The sequence below is a fragment of the Solea senegalensis genome, linkage group LG1, assembly GCF_019176455.1.
Source record: "Solea senegalensis isolate Sse05_10M linkage group LG1, IFAPA_SoseM_1, whole genome shotgun sequence".
In the NCBI taxonomy this organism is placed as follows: Eukaryota; Metazoa; Chordata; class Actinopteri; order Pleuronectiformes; family Soleidae; genus Solea; species Solea senegalensis.
This window is the reverse complement of record NC_058021.1, coordinates 38,211,636-38,231,721: the sequence shown is the minus strand read 5'-3', so window position 1 is coordinate 38,231,721 and position 20,086 is coordinate 38,211,636. Positions and strand designations below refer to the sequence as shown.

Below are 20,086 nucleotides of genomic sequence, written 5' to 3'. Positions count from 1 at the left end.
TTGAGTAAATTACAAAATTATGTATATATATGTATATGTATATGTATATGTATATATATACATATATATATACATATATATGTATATATATACATATATGACACATATGCTTTTTTTCTCACTGTCTGACATGAAATCAGACAATCATTTTTCCTGTTTTAGGTCCGTTAAAATTACCAAAATTATTTCTATTTGCTAAATGCCAGAATAAGAGAAGCATACTGCTTCTGAATCAATCTGGAAATTGCAGCCAAGAATGAACCAGACTTGTGCAAGTCCACAATTCTCTTCCTGATATCTTGGCTGATTACTTTAGACTTTCCCATGATGTTACACAAAGACGCAGTGTGTTTCAGGTGTGCCTTAAAATACATCCAAAGGTGTGTCTCTAATATGCTCAAATGTTGTCAATAAAATCAGAAGCTTCCAAAGACATGCCATCTTCATTTGGGCTTTCCCAAATTGTTTAAAGGCATAATCATCTTAGTGTATGTAAACTTCTGACTTTGAAGAAAGTAATTAAAAAATTGTCTAAAAAAATTCTCTCATTATTCTGGCATTTAGCAAATAGAAATAATTTGGGTAATCCTAATTTGGGTAAAACGGACCTAAAACAGGAAAAGTGATTGTTTGATTTTGTGTCAGGCATCTGTCAGGCTGGTTCTCAGCAGCAGGGGGCACTCGAATCACTCTTTGATAAAAACCCTATCACGTCCTTAATGAGATTAAAGATTAGGAAGGCTTAAATTATGAAAGGCTTAAATAATCTGATTAACAGTATTAACTCTTGTCACCTGATTTGCTCCACAGTGATTAATCTTTTTTTTCTCCTTTTCTCTCACTAACAAGTTGTTTTATTTCCTTTCAGGAATCAGCTGATCATTATTAAACTCACTCTCTGTCCTCAGCTCTGATTGGACACTCCAGGACCAGGCTCCTCCCCCTTTTCCTCTTTCATTTTCTGTCCTTTTTCCGTGGTGTTGCAGTTTTTTTCAGGGTTAGAAGTTAACTCTCCTGCTTCTCTCTTCTCTTCTCCTCCTTCTGTCTCTGTTTGTCTTTTCTGTCCTCTGTCTCTCTGTCTCTGTCCCTCTGTCTCTGTCCCTCGTCCAGGTGTCCCTGGTCAGTCTGGTCGCTAACACGCTCGGTTATTCCGACTTTGCAGCCATCAAATCCCTGCGGACGCTGCGAGCGCTGCGGCCCCTCAGAGCCCTCTCCAGATTTGAAGGCATGAGGGTAAGAGTCAGTATTATTAAACAAAAACGATTTTATTGGACAAAGATAACACACACAAAACTCACAAAACACACCTGGGACTTTTTTTATACGATCAATAACATGATTGACACCCAAAAAATGTATAAAAATATTCCTATTTGATAAGATAAACACATTTTATTCTCTATTTAAGGTCATTTATTGCATTATATTATTTATTTAAAACCCCTTGTTGCACAATAACAATGTTTTAAGAGATGAAGTCTTTTATTATCATCCAGTAAATACAACACAATATATATATATATTATATAACATATAATAATAATGTCACCCAGTCAATTAGCCACAGGATTTATGGTTTAAGTTTTATTACACAAGTGTTTGTTTTTATCCAAAATTCACCAAGAGACGATAATTAAATACATTTTAAATTTAATCTGATTAAAGTCCTATTAATTTAATTTTATATTTAATTAAAAATAAAATCTCAAATTAAATTCATTTTAAATTAAATTAAATTAAATGAAATAGAAAATAAAACGTTTTTAAAAACGTATTTATTCTTTAACTTATAAAACATGTGTAACATCAGTCTCCTCATAATAATAATTTAATGTAGAAAAATGTTAAATACTATATTAATGTTAAGATAATATTAAATATTTTGTCTCTAAATCAAATTTCAAACATTTTTGTGCCCAGGTTTGTTTTAAAATCACTTTTTTTCTTATATACAGTATATTTCTTTTTTTACAGTGCATCTTAAATTTCAGGCTCTCTCATTGGTTCCTCTCAGTGTTTTTTGGGTTTTTCTTCCAGGCTTGGCTCCGCCTCCTCAGATCTCTTTGATTTTTGTCATCATCAGTGTTAACATTTTCACTCTGAACTCTAACTCTCATTCTTCTGCTTTCTCACTTCAAAAAACATGAACTTTTATTCTAAATTTTTATCCTGTTTTTCAGGTTAAAACTCGTCCAGAAACTCAGTTGATTTATCATCATATGTGTCATTAATTAAAGTAATAATAAAAATAATAATAATGATGATGTGTTGAGCCGATAAAGTATTAATATTTAGATACATGGAATAAAAATGCAAAATTCTATCCTGTGAGCCAAAATGGTGTAAAATGAAAGTACTGAAATATTCTCTTTAATTTACTATAAAATTAATTTGAGATTATACTTTATTTTATCATTTATTCTGTATTCACTGGGTGATAGAACACCTAACCACCATAATCCAAGGGTTTAAACCGGACTCAAAACAGTGATACTGAACAGTGAGTTATTTTTGTATCATTTGTTTTATTTTTATTCATTTAACCCTCAGTGTAAACCACTTATAAAGTTAATGTCTGTGTTTGTGACCATAGGAAAATATTTTCTCAAATTAAACGCTAGAATATTATAGAATTATTATTTTTTCCTGTTAGTATTTGAATGTAAATGTTTACTCGATAAAACAAACAACAGCTAATTCTGTAAAAACAGAGCTCGGGGTCACGGAGAGTTCAGGACAAACACAAACACCTGAGCTTTTTCTTTTTCCCCTGAATTTCCTGAATAATAAGATTAACTTTAGTGTCACTTTACAAATGTTCTACACTCTGCACCACGCTGCTCGCCCAGCAGGGGATTCTGGGTAGAAGAAGTGCACTGTGGGTACAGTGGGGAACGAGCTGACTCAGCCCTCGCTCTGTGTGTGTGTGTGTGTGTGTGCCATGCTGCGTTCACTGACTGTGTTGCTCACACTCACATCAGCTGAATCACCCAAAATACCATAAATTTAATTTAACTCAACATTTATGGAACATGAATTTAAATGTGAGCTCGCAGAGAATTAACGTCCAACTGCGAGGAGAGTTGTTAACAGATGTTTACAGTGACATTAAAAGTAAATGAACCCTCATCACACACACAAAAAATAAATGTACATATCACTTAACGTAAATGTTTTTTTAATGCGTTGCATACGCTCTGTGGTCTGATTTTAGACATTTAATAAAAGACATGTGTCAGTTTAAGTCTACGATATCTTTGAGAACATGTTCACGTCTTTATCTCACTGTTAGACAGACTTTTCCAGGAAACAGGATACTGAAGTTTGTAAACCACTCACTCTCCCACACCAAACCCCATAGAGAAAATCAGTGATTTTAACATCATTAACATGAGTTGTTGATCCACTGCTGCCTCCATCACTAAGTTCAAATGTCTCATTTAGTGATTTCGGCATTTAAAAGTCCTTTGTTCAGATTTACCTCAGTGACACAAAGTGACCACACAAGGCAGCAGCAGACCAGCAGCTCCTGTGTCCCTGCGGGCTAAAATCGCTGATTTTCTCTATGGGGTTTGGTGTGGGAGAGTGAGTGGTTTACAAACTTCAGTTTCCTGTTGGAAATGTAAGTCTAACAGTGAGATAAAGATGTAAACGTGTTCTTAAAACATCATAGACTTAAACCGACGTAGATACATTCTTTGTAGTGTCTCCATGTTGTCACTAAGCTGCCTGTCATGGCTGCTTCTCAGCACGGGGGGGGCCACAGAGCACACGCACTGCTATGTAACACTGATTATGTATAAGTATCTTTTAAAAAACACACTTCACTCTCCCTGTAAGTTAAATATAAAAAAGCTACGTGGTTTAAGTTCGTCGAAACAGGACCTGGGTCTAAAAAGGCACTGTGTTCTCATTAGTCACCATGTCCTCATTGGACAGGTGAGTTTACACATGTGTGCGTCACCTTGTGTCTATGTCTCTGCGTCCGTTGCAGGTGGTGGTGAACGCTCTGATTGGAGCGATCCCGTCCATCATGAACGTGCTGCTCGTCTGCCTCATCTTCTGGCTCATCTTCAGCATCATGGGCGTGAACCTGTTCGCAGGGAAGTTCGGCCGATGCGTGAACCGCACGGGTCACATGCTCGAGTCGTCCTTCATCAACAACAAGAGCGAGTGCGAGGCGTTCAACAACGCGTCACGCTTCTACTGGACCAAGGTCAAGGTCAACTTTGACAACGTGGGCGCCGGATACCTGGCTCTGCTGCAGGTGGTGAGTGTCACCATGTTTGTTCTTCTGTTTCTCTGAGTAAAGAGTCTCTATTTTCTTTAAAATAAATAAATACAAATAGTGATCAAACAGCCAGTCAGGACATAGCAGATCTTTACTGAAATATATGCATCTCTTTTTTGCTGAGTCACGTTTGCACCTTTGGATTGACGACTACTGTTTATATTAGAGTCCTGAAAGTCTTATTTTGTAGATTAAACTACTTCGGCTACATACAGTAGCTAGCCAACTGGCTATTTAGCGGCGTCAGAGACAGCAGAAGCGGCACGTAGGAAGCTAATGCCATTAGCAGCAGCAGAAATGTTACCTTTGCCAAAGAAACATCCTGAACTTGGTGTTCATCAACTCCCCTTTTTACATGAGACATAAGTTGCTGCTTTTCACTATTAGCAATTTTGTCAAAGTAGACTTAAGCTAGCGTACATTTCGTTGGCTGAGTCTTTTATTAAGTGACTAAAATAAAAATTTGTTTTTGTTTTTTTTGTTTATTTTAATTTCTCAGCGTTGGACCTCTCTTGAGACTTAGCTGTCTGTGAATACCAATTTAATATGTTTTTTTAAGAATAAAATTAGGTTGTAGCTCTTTGTTTACCTTTTATATGAATTATAAGTTACCTTTAATTCACAATGATTTTTTGAAAATCTTTTTCAGGTGACATAATGTTGTTTTCTGACTATTTCGGATTCTTTGAACCATCACTGAATTTTTTAGTGTCGCACAGAACCAGACTGTACTGGTTTAAGATTAAGTCCCACACTGGATGAATTTATCATTGTTTACAACGTGATAAATGATATTTCAGGAGGTTTACACTGTAAATATTAAGCCCAATCTGTATATGTTCTGGTTACTTTATGTATATTTATTTTTTATAATCTAAATAGTCATTATCTTATCTTATATCGTACATCCGTAGATAGTAGAAAATAAGCAGAAACATATACAGATTGGGCTTAATATTTACAATGTAAACTCTCACTTGAAGTAAACTTTCTTACTGTCTTTGTCTTCTTTGTCTTCTTTGTCTTTGTCCTGTTGGGACAAACGGTCTAAACAGTTTCCAGGGAAACGCGGTCACAGTCAGAATCAAAGAGCACCGGGTGACTAAAGTCAAATTAAAAAACCTCCACAAACCGTGGGAGGGCTCACTTTTCCCTCCCTCGTCTCGTCCATTTACCGTCTTCACTATAATTTTCCTCCCACACCTGTTCTTCCACCACGTCGCTCTTACTTTTGACTTTTTCCACTCGTCTGCTCTTTAATGTCTCTCCGTGTCCGTCCTCTGCTCTCAAGTTGTCGTCCGCCTCCACCGACAATTACACACTAATGTTCTTATGAAACTGTTTCATACAAAGTGTGGATCTATTCAAAAGAAAAGTGCTGCTTTGTCAAACTGTTTCACATAATTAGTGCAAAATAAAACAGGAGGAATATGCTTTTCTTTTTCTGTATTGAAAGAAAATACTCAAATGTCTTATTTTAAATGTCTCACTCGTAATATGTGTATAATAGATAAAGGACATGAAATACAAGATTAAAACTCTTTGTTACCTGTTCCATTTAAATTGCCACCTAATCTGTAAGCTACCTGTATGTAATGTAATGTAATAATGTACCTACGTAATTATGTAATCCGTAATTTGGATCCGAACTGGATTAAATTGAGTCTGGTAGTAGAGTGTCAGGTCCTGCATACACATATTAAATTTAGTTCAAATCCAAGTCACGTTTTCACAGAAACGTGACTTTTTATTTTCAGTTTTACTCATTTATAACAAATGGGGATTTCTTGAACATTTGATCATGTTATGTGAGTGACATCAGTGATCTGCTACTCATCACAAAAAATTCAGATTGATCTGTCAAAAAAAAAATGCGCACGGGAAGTTGCTTACTGAAGGAAAAAAAATTTAGAACCTAAAGAGGAAAAAGACAGAAACAAATCAAAATAATTTTGGATAAAGCTATGTTAAAAAAACAAAGAAAACATCAGAGTGGATTTAAGACCACGCTGTGCTCACAGCGCCCTCTGCTGGACCACACGCTTATGACCGCAGATGGTTAGACGCACTTTCAGACTGTTTTATTAGTAAATTCAAAAGAAAATTGAAATCGGTGGATTCTTTAAAAAAAACCTGGTGATTCTGAGACATGACGATGTTTCCTTTCTTTCCACTTGTTTTTTGTTTGTTCTGTCGTTTAATTTTCCTCCCTCTCTCTCTCTCTCTGACGTCCGTTATTAAACACAACATGAAGAAAACCAATTACAGCCGCTGCAACTTTTCCTTCCCTCCTCTGTCTCCATCACCTCGCCACTTTCTTCCGTTACCAGCCTTCGTTTCCACTCCCTCCCTCCTTTCTCTCTTTTCTTTTCTCTCTCCGTCTCAAATTCGCTCCCCCTTTTCTTCCTCGCTCTCTGTCGCCCACCGCAGGAGTCCTGAGAGCCTCCAATCAATCAGCGTCTGAGAGGCTTTTATTTTTAGAGCGACTCCAGCAAAGTGGGAGGGAAATGGAAAGATGTAGAGAGACGGACGGACGGAGGGAGGGAGGGAGGGAAGACAACAAGTGGAGAAAGAGAATGAAGGTGAAGGGAAAGAGGGATGAAAGAAAGATAAAAAAGGGGAGGAGGAGAACACCTCACTTTTCCAGTAATGCAGAGAGAAAAACAACATGAGATAAAGAAGTTCTCCAACTCAAGAGTTGGCTGAGTGGTGTTGCCGTGGCAACAAGTCACTCAGCACCTCTCTGTGTTTGGCTGGTCGGCGTGGCGATGGTTGACAGGGGCAACCCCTTCCATTAGCATCTGGAAATAACTGCATGCTGCAAAAAGTGAAGCGGAGTTTGTGGAGCTGCACACTTCCTGTTTGTTTGTTTGTGGCTCAACATGGAAAGATTCATTCATTCATCGTATTTAACGCGTTAACTCACAGAAAAGCTTCTACAAAAGTGTCAACAACAACAAACTGAACATGTTGATATTTTTATATATAAATGTTTGATTTAAACTTTTGCTTTTGATTATTATTTCCCTGTAATAATAAATAAATATCTTATCATATTGTGTATTTATTTTTTTAGATTTTTATTTGAGAATAACAATAAAACTGAATTCTGTTTTTAATCATCTTAGACTTTAGCAGGTGTTAATGAGCCACTAACTATTAGTTTGTCAGTGTTAGCACTTGTTATGGGTGTTAGCAGACAAGAGTAAAGAGAGTAAAAAAGGTTGTGAATAAGATGAGAAGTGTTCAAATTAAACATGTAAACAACATTTTTATTTACTTGTTCTAGTATTTGTGACATAAATGCGACAAAACATTGACATATATTATATTTTGTCATATTATAAAGCTGAATGTTTCTTTCTTCATGTCACTCAATTTTTCACACACGCACACACATATAATGACTCTCAAACACTCACATCGTTTACAGCGTGCCTCCTCCGGCTTAAATCCGACAGACCATAATAACAACAACAGGTGGTAACCCGTGGCGATGAGCTGATTTCAGGTCTGATTGACGGACACCAGTCGCCCACTCTCTCTGAGTGTGTGTTGGGGGGGGGCCGGGTTAACAGACAGGAAGTCCATAAAAAGACACGTTAAACTTTAATTAAGGAATTCCACAATGGTGGCGTTTCCATGGCATCGTTACTCTCTGCTCATGCAGCTTCAGGGTCTTTTTTAGTTCTCAGTGACGAGGGTGAAAACTCGGGGAAACACTGGACTCATGTAAACAGGCACCAGGAAGTGAACAGAGATGAAGCTGAGGGATTAATAATAATAATAATAGATTTATTGATAACTACACACACACATAAACAGTACAGTTATTTATCAGCTATTTATCAGCTAGTTATTTATCTACTTCAGTTTAAGTCTATGATGTATTAAGAACACTTTCACGTCTTCATCTCACCGTGAGACAGACTTTTCTTCAGGAATCTGAAGTTTGTAAACCACTCACTCTCCAAAACCAAAGCCCACAGAAAAATCAGTGATTTTAGCTCGTGAGGACACAGGAGCTGCTGGTCTACTGCTGCCTCGTGTGGTCAATTTGTGTCACTGATTTAAATCTGAATGAAGGATGTTTAAATGCCGAAGTGACAAAATAAGACATTTGAACTTAGTGATGGAGGCAGAAGTAGATCAACAACTCCTGTTTGTATGATGTTAAAATCACTGATTTTCTCTCTCGGGTTTGGTGTGGGAAAGTGAGTTGTTTACAGACTTCGGTTTCCTGTTGGAAAGTATGTCTTTCAGTGAGATATTAAGCTAATTTCATTCTGTGACCTTCACACATCAATCTTCTGTCTCTTTTTAAGGCAACGTTCAAAGGATGGATGGAGATCATGTACGCGGCTGTGGACTCCAGAGCTGTAAGTTTGTTTTTAAATCAAAGCTGCTTTTGTTTGACTTTGTTGGTTTTTGGAAAGTTGAGCATGAATTGACTTTAGAATCACAAAACTAAAAATGGAATGATGAAGTTGTGGTGGTAATTAATGATCTTGTCTGGTTTGGTCGCAGGTGGAGGAGCAGCCAATTAAGGAGATCAACCTGTATATGTACTTGTACTTTGTCATCTTCATAATCTTCGGCTCCTTCTTTACACTCAACCTCTTCATCGGCGTCATCATCGACAACTTCAACCAGCAGAAACGAAAGATAAGTGACATGCGAGCGCGTTGGGAACGAACGGCATTTTTCCAAAACACAGTTCAAACTCCACTCGACTATTTTGTTTTCTCTTCTCCATCAGTGATAGAACCTGCCATTTGTTTTAGTTCCTGCTCTGACGAGCTTCAGCTGAGCCCAAACTGACGTCAACAGACTGAAGGTCACTGATTGGTCAGAGTGTCGTCACTGAAGAGTCATGAGTGCGACATCCAACACAAGAATCAAAGCCAACAATGTCCAACAGTAGATCAGTTAAAAACACCTAAAAGCCCTATTTAGAGTTCCAAATTTTACTTCTAATTTCATTTTCTAAAAATGTATTTAAAATTCTAAAATCCTCTTATAATTCCAAAATCTACTTAATATTATAAAATCCACTTATAATTCCAAAATCTACTTAAAATTCTAAAATCCTCATGTATAATTCCAAAATCTACTTAAAATTCTGAAGTCCACTTATAATTCCAAAATGTAGTTTTAATTCAGAAATCTACTTAAAATTCTAAAATCCACTTATAATTCCAAAATCTACTTAAAATTCTAAACTGTCCAGGGTGTACCCCGCCTATCGCCCGATGTAGCTGAGATTGGCACAGCACCCCCCTTGACCCTCTGGTGGAGGATAAAGCGGTAGATAATGACTGACTGTCTGACTTAAAATTCTAAAATCCTCATGTATTATTCCAAAATCTACTTAAAATTCTAAAATCCACATATAATTCCAAAATCTACTTAAAATTCTAAAATCCACATATAATTCCAAAATGTACTTTTAATTCCAAAATCTACTTAAAATTCTAAAATCCACTTATAATTCCAAAATCTACTTATAATTCCAAAATCTACTTAAAATTCTAAAATCCACTTATAATTCCAAAATCTACTTACAATCCACTTACAATTGCCAAATCTACTTAAAATTACAAATGTTACAAAATGTACTTAAAATTCCAAAATGTACTTAAATGTAAAACATTTCCAAAATCGAAAATTCCAAATTCCGGCAGTTTCATGCAGCTGTTGCTATGACGACTGTGCCCACGTGGATTGAGGAATATGAAGTCATGGAAAAGGACGTGACTGATAGCAGAGCTGGAAAACCAATGAAAATAACAGAACGGTGTTTGTGTGTTTACTTAGGAGGACAGGACATCTTCATGACTGAGGAACAGAAGAAATATTACAACGCCATGAAGAAACTGGGCTCCAAGAAACCTCAGAAGCCAATTCCTCGACCTCTGGTACGGACACGAGACGCCGTGTTTGTCGTTAACAACATCAAACGGCGCTGAAGACAATAACGATGGAACTTTCTTTGTTTCTGTGTAGAACGCGGTGCAGGGCTTCTTCTTCGACCTGGTGGGGAAGCAGGCATTCGACATCATCATCATGGTCCTGATCCTCCTCAACATGATCACCATGATGGTGGAGACGGACGAGCAGCCGCGGCAGATGGAGTACATCCTCAACAACGTCAACATGGTCTTCATCATCGTCTTCACCTGCGAGTGCCTCGTGAAGATCGTGGCGCTGCGCTGCTACTTCTTCACCGTCGGCTGGAACATCTTCGACTTCGTGGTCGTCATCCTCTCCATCGTCGGTGAGCGAGAGTGAAGATTAGAGCTTTGACAGCTCGGGTGATTCTCTTTAAGGCTTTTTTCAGACTCATCTAGTTTAGTCTGGGATCATTGGTTTTATGTCACAATGACTCATCAGGCCTGAGCAACAGATCCTGGCACGAGGAACCTGCGAGGAACCTATTGTTATCCTCCAGATTATTATCCGTGGCTTTCCGGTTATTTTTGAGGGGGTTAACATGCATAAAAAGGCGAAAATGTGATAATTGCATAGAGTTCGTACATAGTTGTTCCGATTTTAACCAAAGTTGGTAAACTCGTTGCTCTCATGATTCCAAACAAATGTCTAATATACTTCCATTAGCTCGGCCCACCCAGAGGTCGGCCATTTTGGAAAAACAAAATGGCTAGTCTACACATTTGAACAAACTCTTCGCATCAAACTCAGTCCATGTGTTCTAGATTATTGATTAAAAGTTGTCAAAGGATTTTCTCTGCATAAAAAAGGCGTGGCCTCAGCGCTCTGACAAATTTGACGTTAAAATGGCAGGAAAACTACTTTATAATTCCACTTTTTACAAGCTTTAACTTAAACAGAACAACGTGAAATTCTCACATGTCATAACTGCTGCCCGGGGACGCGAGGGCCGATCAGGGCTATCCAAGTGTAATATTTTTGATATTTTTAATTTTTCACTCCTGTGTGATTTAGATTTGCTTGCGTTGGCATTTTAAAAATGATAATTGGGAATGAAAATGAGAAAATTATAAAACGGTGCATTTGTTTGTAACTTTTACTGCTAAATAAATGGATCTGAAGGGACAATTTTAAATATGTTTATAATATCAAAATATTGTCAAAATAATCACAATTCTACATCGTTGATGTATATGATATAAATATGTGATGAGTGAATGTAAACACTGTCCGAGTGTGTGTGTGTGTGTGTGTGTGTGTGTGTGTGTGTGTGTGTGTGTGTGTGTGTGTGAGGACACCACATACGCTGTCATGTCTGACGTGACGGTTATCTGTCAACAAAGTGACCATCAGTGTGGCCTTGATGTTTATACTGCACCAAGGTCCACACACGCACACACACACTGCAAAGGCAACATAAGCAGGTAATTTAGTGATCAGTGCTCATATTTTGTGAGCTGCTGCTGCTGCTGCTGCTTTTAGCTTGACAGGAGTGTGTGTGTGTGATTAAGTGTGTGTGTGTGCGTGTGCACACTCAAACAAGCCTTCCTGGGGGAGGTGAAGGTAACAGCAGCAATCAGAGCTGCCAGAGGGCGGTCCCTCGAGACAAATCAAACTTGATTGACCTGTTACATCAGCTGGTGTGTGTGTGTGTGTGTGTGTGTGTTCACGTCTTCCCATGGCGACATGGAAAATTTCAGATTTAAACCAGTGACAGGACGCTGCTGCTCTGTGGTGCCTCGTTTTTAAAGTTTAGCTGATGTTGACGGCGGAGTTGCTGAGTGTGTGTTATAGCGAGTGTGAGTGAGCGGGTGGTGCTGGTGGAGTTGATGTATGACGTGTTAGTGACTCCTTCTCGACTCCCCCCTGCTCATCCCTTCAATCACCCATAACTCACCCCAGGAAGACAGATGGGGGGGAGGGGCGGGGCTGAGGCGAGGCCTGGGGGGGCAGTGGAGAGGAAGGGTGGTGACGAGTGGCCATCTCCTCGTTCTGTTTATCATTCTCCACTAACAAGGAAAATGGTGCTTGTCTCAGTGTAACAGAGGCAGGGGGAAATGGTCCAGTCCTTCACAAACACTCACTCATAAGTCGCCGCGGATGCAAACCTGCGACACAGAGACTGAAAACACGTCCGCAGATACAATCAAAAATCCATTTCAGTTGATGCATGTCACGTCTGAGGCGTTGCTGGCTCTGACGTTTGTCTTGCTGATGCAAAACTGTTTTTTTCTAACTGCATTTTTGAATATAAACAAGCTCCCAGGCGTCACCAGTGACATGAACGATGGTTCCATTCCATTTAGTTTCAAAAGAGTCACACGTTAGGGCCACGATACGCTAAGATCAAAGTCCTCCTTGCCCACAGAAAACCCATCTTATGAAGCGTCTGATAAACCAAATGCCACCAGTAGGTGTCACCGTTGACTGAGCAGATGCTTTTGAGTGACTGACACGACCACAGCATTAAAATTTGTAGTCAGAACCCGGAATTTCCGAGGTCACCGAGCATTCCTGGAACACCCCGAGTTGTTATCAACTAGTACTGCTAACAGTAGCTAGCTCGAAATATGTTTGCTTTTCCGACTTCTCAACTGGAACCTGGTGAACCCAGTTCAGACCACGAGTTCCAATGTTGATGGAACCCAGCGTAGGTCCACAATCTATAAAAAAACAATATATTTCTGTTTGTCTGTTTTTCAGGTATCGTCCTCGCTGACATCATTGAGAAGTACTTTGTGTCACCAACTCTGTTCCGTGTGATCCGACTGGCCCGTATCGGACGTGTCCTGCGTCTCATCAGAGGTGCCAAAGGCATCCGGACCTTGCTGTTCGCCCTCATGATGTCACTCCCCGCTCTCTTCAACATCGGGCTGCTCCTGTTCCTCGTCATGTTCATCTACGCCATCTTCGGCATGGCCAACTTCGCCTACGTGAAGCGGCAGGCGGGGATCGATGACATGTTTAACTTTGAGACGTTCGGGAACAGTATGATCTGTTTGTTCCAGATCACCACATCCGCCGGATGGGACAGCCTGCTAAGCCCCATCCTCAACAATTCTCCTGAGGAGTGCGACGCCAACATGCCCCACACCGGCACCACCGTCAAAGGGAACTGTGGGAACCCGTCGGTGGGCATCACTTTCTTCGTCACTTACATCATCATCTCCTTCCTCATCGTGGTCAACATGTACATCGCCATCATCCTGGAGAACTTCAGCGTGGCCACGGAGGAGAGCACGGAGCCACTGACCGAGGACGACTTTGAGATGTTCTACGAGGTTTGGGAGAAATTTGATCCCGAGGCGACGCAGTTCATCGAGTACTCCAAACTGTCCGACTTTGCCGACACGCTGTCGGAGCCGCTACGCATTGCCAAGCCGAACAAGATCAAGCTGATCTCCATGGACCTTCCCATGGTCAGCGGGGACAAGATCCACTGCCTGGACATCCTCTTCGCCTTCACCAAGCGGGTTCTAGGCGAATCGGGTGAGATGGACGCCCTCAAGCAGCAGATGGAGGAGAAGTTCATGATGGCCAACCCGTCCAAGATCTCCTATGAGCCGATCACGACCACTCTGCGGCGCAAACAGGAAGACGTGTCGGCCATGGTGATCCAGAGGTGCTACCGCAGACACTTGATCAGGCGGCAGCTGAAGGCCGCCTCCTACATGTATCGGCAGATCGCGACACCTCGGCACGCGGGAGACGAGGGTGAGGAAGGTGGTGAGGGATTATTTGGGGAGGAACCCCCCGAGAAAGAAGGGCTGATTGCCACCATGATGAGGGAAAACTACGGCACCAATTTTTTAGCGATCGGAAACACTGAGACGATTTCGTCCACCTCATCGCCACCTTCGTATGACAGCGTGACGCGAGCCACGTCTGACATCTTTCAGTCGCTCACCGGCAACACAGAAACGGTCAACGTTGACGTGGCGGGCAGCGAACAATCACCGTCGGTGCTCAAACCTGACGGACGACAGGAGGCGGTACCGTAACAGGAACCGCCAAAAAAGCAAAAAAAAAAAACGAGGATTTTCTCGTTTTGGTTTAAGCCTATTTGTTCTTTTGTTTACTGAATGTACCAACACTGGAGCCGTGCGGAATCTATGAGCGAGAGTGAAAGGGCAAGCAGAGAGGAATATTTAGCACCTTTAACGTTTATTTCCTGTTTCCGCTGGAGATTCCTGGACTCAACTCAACAGCGAGTTTCTTAAAAAGGGAAGCTGGACAGACTGGGGACGCCCGTCTGTCCGGTCAAATCTGCCTTTTATTCGGGTTTAAAGACAAGAGTGTAGAGGAGGACGCGCCTCGGGATCCGTTTGACCACCGCGGTCGTATTTGGACCTTTGACCTCCGGAAAAACAAGTATATCACAGATGTATCCATCGATTATTGGACCCGGGGGAGTTTGTGCCTTCCCACAGACGATCAATCCGCTCAGATTACGCCTGGTTGTCAGAGTCACGATGTTCCTCGTGGTGTTAGCGGTCGACGTGTTACAGACCGGGACAGGAGGGGAAACCATGATGAACGCGGATTTAACGTTTTCGTAGTAAAAAAAATATAACTTTGTTGATGTTACCAGTCTTTTAATAGCGGTACGATTATTACTATTTTTTATATTTTTAGAGTAAGTTGAAGAAAAAAAAATAAGCGGTCTACGAAAAATAGACGAGAGGAGAGAGTGCAGTCCAAAAAAAATTAAATACCTGAAAGAGCAACATCATCGTTTTTTTTTGTTGTTGCACTTTTTTAGTTTACTCGTGCATTCACTCAATTCACCACCAGGGGCAGAGTTATGCTAATGAAGGTGTGGGGATATTTTTCTTATTTTTCTGTTTGTTTGTTTTCCTCAAAAACACCAAAAACAAAAATCATGTGCACATCAAGATTTTCTACACGATCCCCGACTTCCTGCACATTCTTGTCCTGGTGGTAAAAAATCCTCGGGTCCGTCAGCTTGTTGACTTCTGGGTGATTTGTCAGGAAAAGTCTCTGATTCAAACTTCATGCTTTGTGAACAGACTTTAAAAAAGGACCAATATGCAACACTTGAGTGCCACTAGTGGTCGCACTTGAGCACAGATAGATAATGCCAGGTAGCTATAAAGGTCACCGGAAGAGTTTTTCTTCAAAGTACGAACTTTCTTTGGAAGTAAATGGACAATTTCGCAACCATGACTCAACTACAAAGCTTTGGGGGTCAACAAATATCTGTAGTTACCGTGGTTACCGTTGCCTTAAAGCAGAACTCATAATATCGTCAAACACATCCTGAACACGTAGCTTTACATGCGTGAAACCTCAGTTGAAGAAAAGTGATTAATGGATTAAATTATACATATTGATTGATTCCTTGTTGGTTTGTCTCAAGGTTTGAACAATTTGACCAAAGTTACTTTTCTGGGAAAGAGATTTTGGCCACTTAACAAAAAGACTTGTTTAAAATCTGTGTCAATTTAAGTCTACAATATCTTAAAAATTTGTTCATGTCTTTATGTGAAACAGACTTTTCCAACGGGAAACTGAAGTTTGTAAACCACTCACTCTCCTGCACCAAACCCCGTAGAGAAAATCAGTGATTTTAACTTCACAGCACACAGGAGTTGTTGATCCACTGCTGCCTCCATCACTAAGTTAGAATGAGATGGAAACACAAGTGGATTATTAATATTCTCTTTAGGCATCGCTAACTTTTCCCTTCATGTAATTCTCTTTTCTCCACCAGGAGGCTAACGTGGCTGTATAAACGATACTAAATAAATCAAACATGGACAACTTTTCTGGCGAATCACCCAGTGTCGACACTCTGTCTGGTTCGTATTTGTTTGTTTCCCGACTTCTCACTGGATCGTGAAAAACCCCAAAGTTCTCAACGCTAAACGGGCAAAAAAAAGGATCTTTGTGGCGTTAGACGATCGTCTCAGAACAAAAACGTTGGGATGTTTAGTTTTATTTTAAAAACTCACGGTGATGTGTCGCGATTTAGCGTTTCAGCTAACATCGGTGTCCTGGGAAAAAACCTGCGAACAGTTCATTAGACGACCGACGATTTCTTCGACTAATTTGTAATTGTTCATATTTATCGTCATTTAAAACCTTTAAAAAGTCGCCAAATAAAGACTTTAGGAGACAAAGCCTTTATGGTCAATCAGGAAAATAAAGAATATGAATGAAACTTTAAAATTAGAGGTTACATTTGCTTCACGTTTGGTGCGACTGCAGCTTCCGATCAAATTTTACGGGAAAAAAAAAACTGCAGAGTGAAACAGTGACTGCCGTTTTTCCAGGACACTGATGTAAAAAATAAATGCTAAAAGCTTTTGTTGCTTCTTTTTTCCACAAAAAAGTGATTTGAAGAGTTTTTGTTGTTTTTAAATACGTGAAGAAAAGTGATTAATGGATTAAATTATAAATATTGATTGATTTCTTATTGATTAATCTGAAGTTTTAAACAATTTGGCTGAATTTGGCTTTTTTCTGGGAAAGTGCAGGTTTTTTATACAGTGAAAACAAAATTAACAAAAATACTGGTGTTATAAAATCTAAAGTCTAGGATATCTTTAAGAACACGTTCACATTTTTATGTCACTGTTACACAGACTTTTCCAACAGGAAACTGAAGTCTGTAAACCACTCACTCTCCCACACCAAACTCCAGAGAGAAAATCGGTGATTTTAGCTGGCTGGGACTCAGGAGTTGCTGGTCTACTGCTGCCTTGTTTGGTCACTGTGTCAAGAAAATATAAACGAAAGATTGTCAATGCCAAATTTTCAAAATAAGACATTTGAACTTCGTGATGGAGGCAGCAGTGGATCAGTAACTCCCGTGACCCAGTAAACTAAAATCACTGATTTTCTCGATGGGGTTTGGTGTGGGAGAGTGAGTGGTTGTTGGTAAAGTCTGTCTCACAGTGAGATAAAGATGTCAACATGTTGTTAAGATATCGTAGACTTAAACTGACATAGATTTTATGACACAAGTCTTCATGATGGATTAAACATTGTGTAATTTTCAGTACAAGAGAAGAAAAAATGGAAACTCTCCAAATCAAATCACAGCTTTATTTATTAATTGTTTATTTATTTATTTATTCATCTGTTTTTTTGTTTGATTGTATTACTTTACATACGATTTTCTTTTTTTAAAACATTTGCACGTTTCATCTGCGTCGTTCAGGAGAAGCGGAGGCCGAGCGGGGCGGGCGGTTCTTTATCTATTTTGCACAGAGAAACAATAAAATAAAAAAAAAAAAACACAAAAACAAACCGCGTCTAGCAATAAACGGTTTGACGAGACCTTTTACGTAAAAAAAGAAAGAAAATGTTGTGGGACATGGACGGATTCTTCTTCACTGTTTGAATCACTAACACAGTGCTGTGGTGCATTCACTGACAGTGCTGTGGTGCGTTCACTGATACGCGGGTTAAATATACTATAGCATGAAGCTGCCACAAGGCGGCGGCGACAGTGGCGCCACCTGTTTTTGTTACGAAGAAGTGTCAAAGTTTGTGTACAGCGTTTGTTTGGATACAGATTTTTCAAACCTCTCTCTCACTCTCTCTCTCTCTCTCTCCCTCTGTTGTCATGGTAACCCGAGGGATCTTTACTAAAAAAAAAACGCTTTACTAGACTAAAAAGAGACGAGAAAAAAAGACAGAAACTGGCACCGTCTGGACTCTATTTCTACTAGATTCTATTGAGAATAGAAAAAACACGTAAACTAGGATACTAACTTAAGACACTGCGGACTCTGCTGCGAGTTTTTCAGGTTGCCGTTGTGCTGAAGGGCTGATTTCAGTAGCAATAGACCCAGAGTGTGCCTGCTACAGACCAACCCTGACACTCCAAGCCATGCTTTTTCCATTGTTTGATTGATTGGTCGGTTGATTGATTGGATGAATTGATTGCTCTTTGCTTTTTGATAACAAACAAGCTTCACAGTGTCTAATAAACCCCGCCCCCGTCACCACGGTGACTCTTCTTCCTCATCAGCTGTCGAACAAGCGGCGCAGAGAGCTGATCAGCTGATTATCTGATGATGTGATCACGGTGACAGAAAGGTTCAGGTTCATTAAAGACAGCGTTTGTGTTTGTGGGCTTTTTATGAAGATGGCAAACTGTTGTGATACAAATCTTGATCAAAAAATTGTGATTTTGTTTTGCAAAAACAACAAATCCCTTGTGACCCATCAGTGGGTCCTGAGCCAGTGTTTGGAGACCCATTTTATAAAGATGGCCAACTATTGTGAACCTAATCCTGATTCAAAAAAAAAAAAATTGATTGCACACATAAAGGGGCTTTTTTTAAAATAATTTTTACTTTTAAAATGAAAATGCGAAAGCCAGAGAACACAAGTTTAACAACAAAAACTGAAATTTGACACACACAATTATTATGTTTTTTTGTTTTTCATAACTTTTCCTGTTTTAAAAAAATCCAGATTAAATCTGTGCTCGTGTTCGGACAAGGGCTGAACGATACGGATAAAAATTCTCAGAATAAAAATTTCTCACAATAAGTTTATTTTTAACTCCGATTTAAAAATTTGTTCTGGGGCAAAAGTCTGATGAAAAACCTCAAAGAAAGACGGATTAAATTATCGCAACTGTAGGAAAATAAACTGCGAAAATACTGTGTTTTTATCGTCCAGCCCTTGTCTATGGAAATATTAAATCTGTCATTGTTTATTTTTATTTCTCACCTGAAAATGAAGAATTGTCGTCTTTTTGTTATTTTTATGATACGATTCACATCATATGCTCACCACTAGATGTCACTGGATCTCACACACTGGCCCCTTTTCTTTCTTTTTTTTACTGAGCACAAACAAACAAAAACAGACGTCGACATCGAGGATCTGAACCTGCAAACATCAGGATGAAGCTCCAACATGACTCAGCAAAAAAAATCAACGTCGCCTTTTGACTTTTAATGAAACTCTAATTTTGGAGTTAAACCACGAGGCGACCGAGGAGTTTGGAAGAGTCCAAGTCAAAGTCGGCGGCGGGGGCAAGGGGACGGGGTTTGACACAAACTCTGCGCCGTTTTCCCCCCGAATCAAAACCAAAAGCTGCTTCGTCACCTTCACCACAAACATGGACACACTGACGCAGAGGAGATGCACAGACTGCGAGTGGTTTCATTCTTCATTATCGTTACTATTGTTACTATAAACTGTGTGAAAATGCAATACAACAGTTACGCAAACCAGACAGCGGATGGCGCTGTATCTTATTTACAGTATGAGGCGAATAATAATAACAATGATTTCCCCCACAGTCACAGATATTGGTTTTTCCCACCGGCATCCTCTCATCGCTCAAACCACTGATTGCTCCATTTACACTGACACTACTTTCACCAACGGTTGTCGGGACGGTTTTTGCGACAATTGTTTATGAAGAAACCTCCCAAAAAGTCGCCTCTGGCAGAAAGAACGGGCCGTACGTTTGACTTCCACTCTCGTACGTTTCTGTCAAAGCTGAGAGAGTTGCTCTCAGGAGAGTTTATCGCAGACATTACGAGGTGGAGGACGATAAAACTCACCTGCGTTGGAGGTACAAGATTTAGCGGTACGAGCAACTCTATCGCACTTTTGCGGGACGACAAACAGGTCGATCCGAGTTGGAGAACTTTACTTTACGATTTTTAGGAAACTATTTTAAAGGTGCAAAATGTGAAACTGAGTGTCAAAAAAATATTAAAAGACTAGGACGTTAAGAGTTTGTCCAGAGAGACACCTTCAGGTGACGCATAGAACTACACCCCGACTTACTTCATTTAAGTGGAACGAGGTAGGAAGTCGTACACGTCGGACATTCTGGACTCAAAT

At 39.8% G+C, this 20,086-nt stretch overlaps 1 protein-coding gene across 3 annotated transcripts in view; it reads left to right on the top strand.

Annotated features, from left to right (window-relative positions):
• LOC122768823 (sodium channel protein type 4 subunit alpha-like) overlaps positions 1-14,905 on the top strand; it is a 97,601-nt gene extending 82,696 nt beyond the window's left edge. For all 3 annotated transcript variants that reach the window (XM_044025114.1, XM_044025097.1, XM_044025106.1), the window contains exons 26-32: positions 1,111-1,233; positions 3,995-4,270; positions 8,617-8,670; positions 8,819-8,956; positions 10,105-10,209; positions 10,298-10,568; positions 12,947-14,905. In XM_044025114.1, coding sequence (XP_043881049.1) covers positions 1,111-1,233; positions 3,995-4,270; positions 8,617-8,670; positions 8,819-8,956; positions 10,105-10,209; positions 10,298-10,568; positions 12,947-14,244 — 2,265 coding nt within the window. In that variant the 3' untranslated portion in view covers positions 14,245-14,905. The remainder of the gene's footprint in view (positions 1-1,110; positions 1,234-3,994; positions 4,271-8,616; positions 8,671-8,818; positions 8,957-10,104; positions 10,210-10,297; positions 10,569-12,946) is intronic.
• The last annotated feature ends 5,181 nt before the right edge of the window (positions 14,906-20,086 follow it).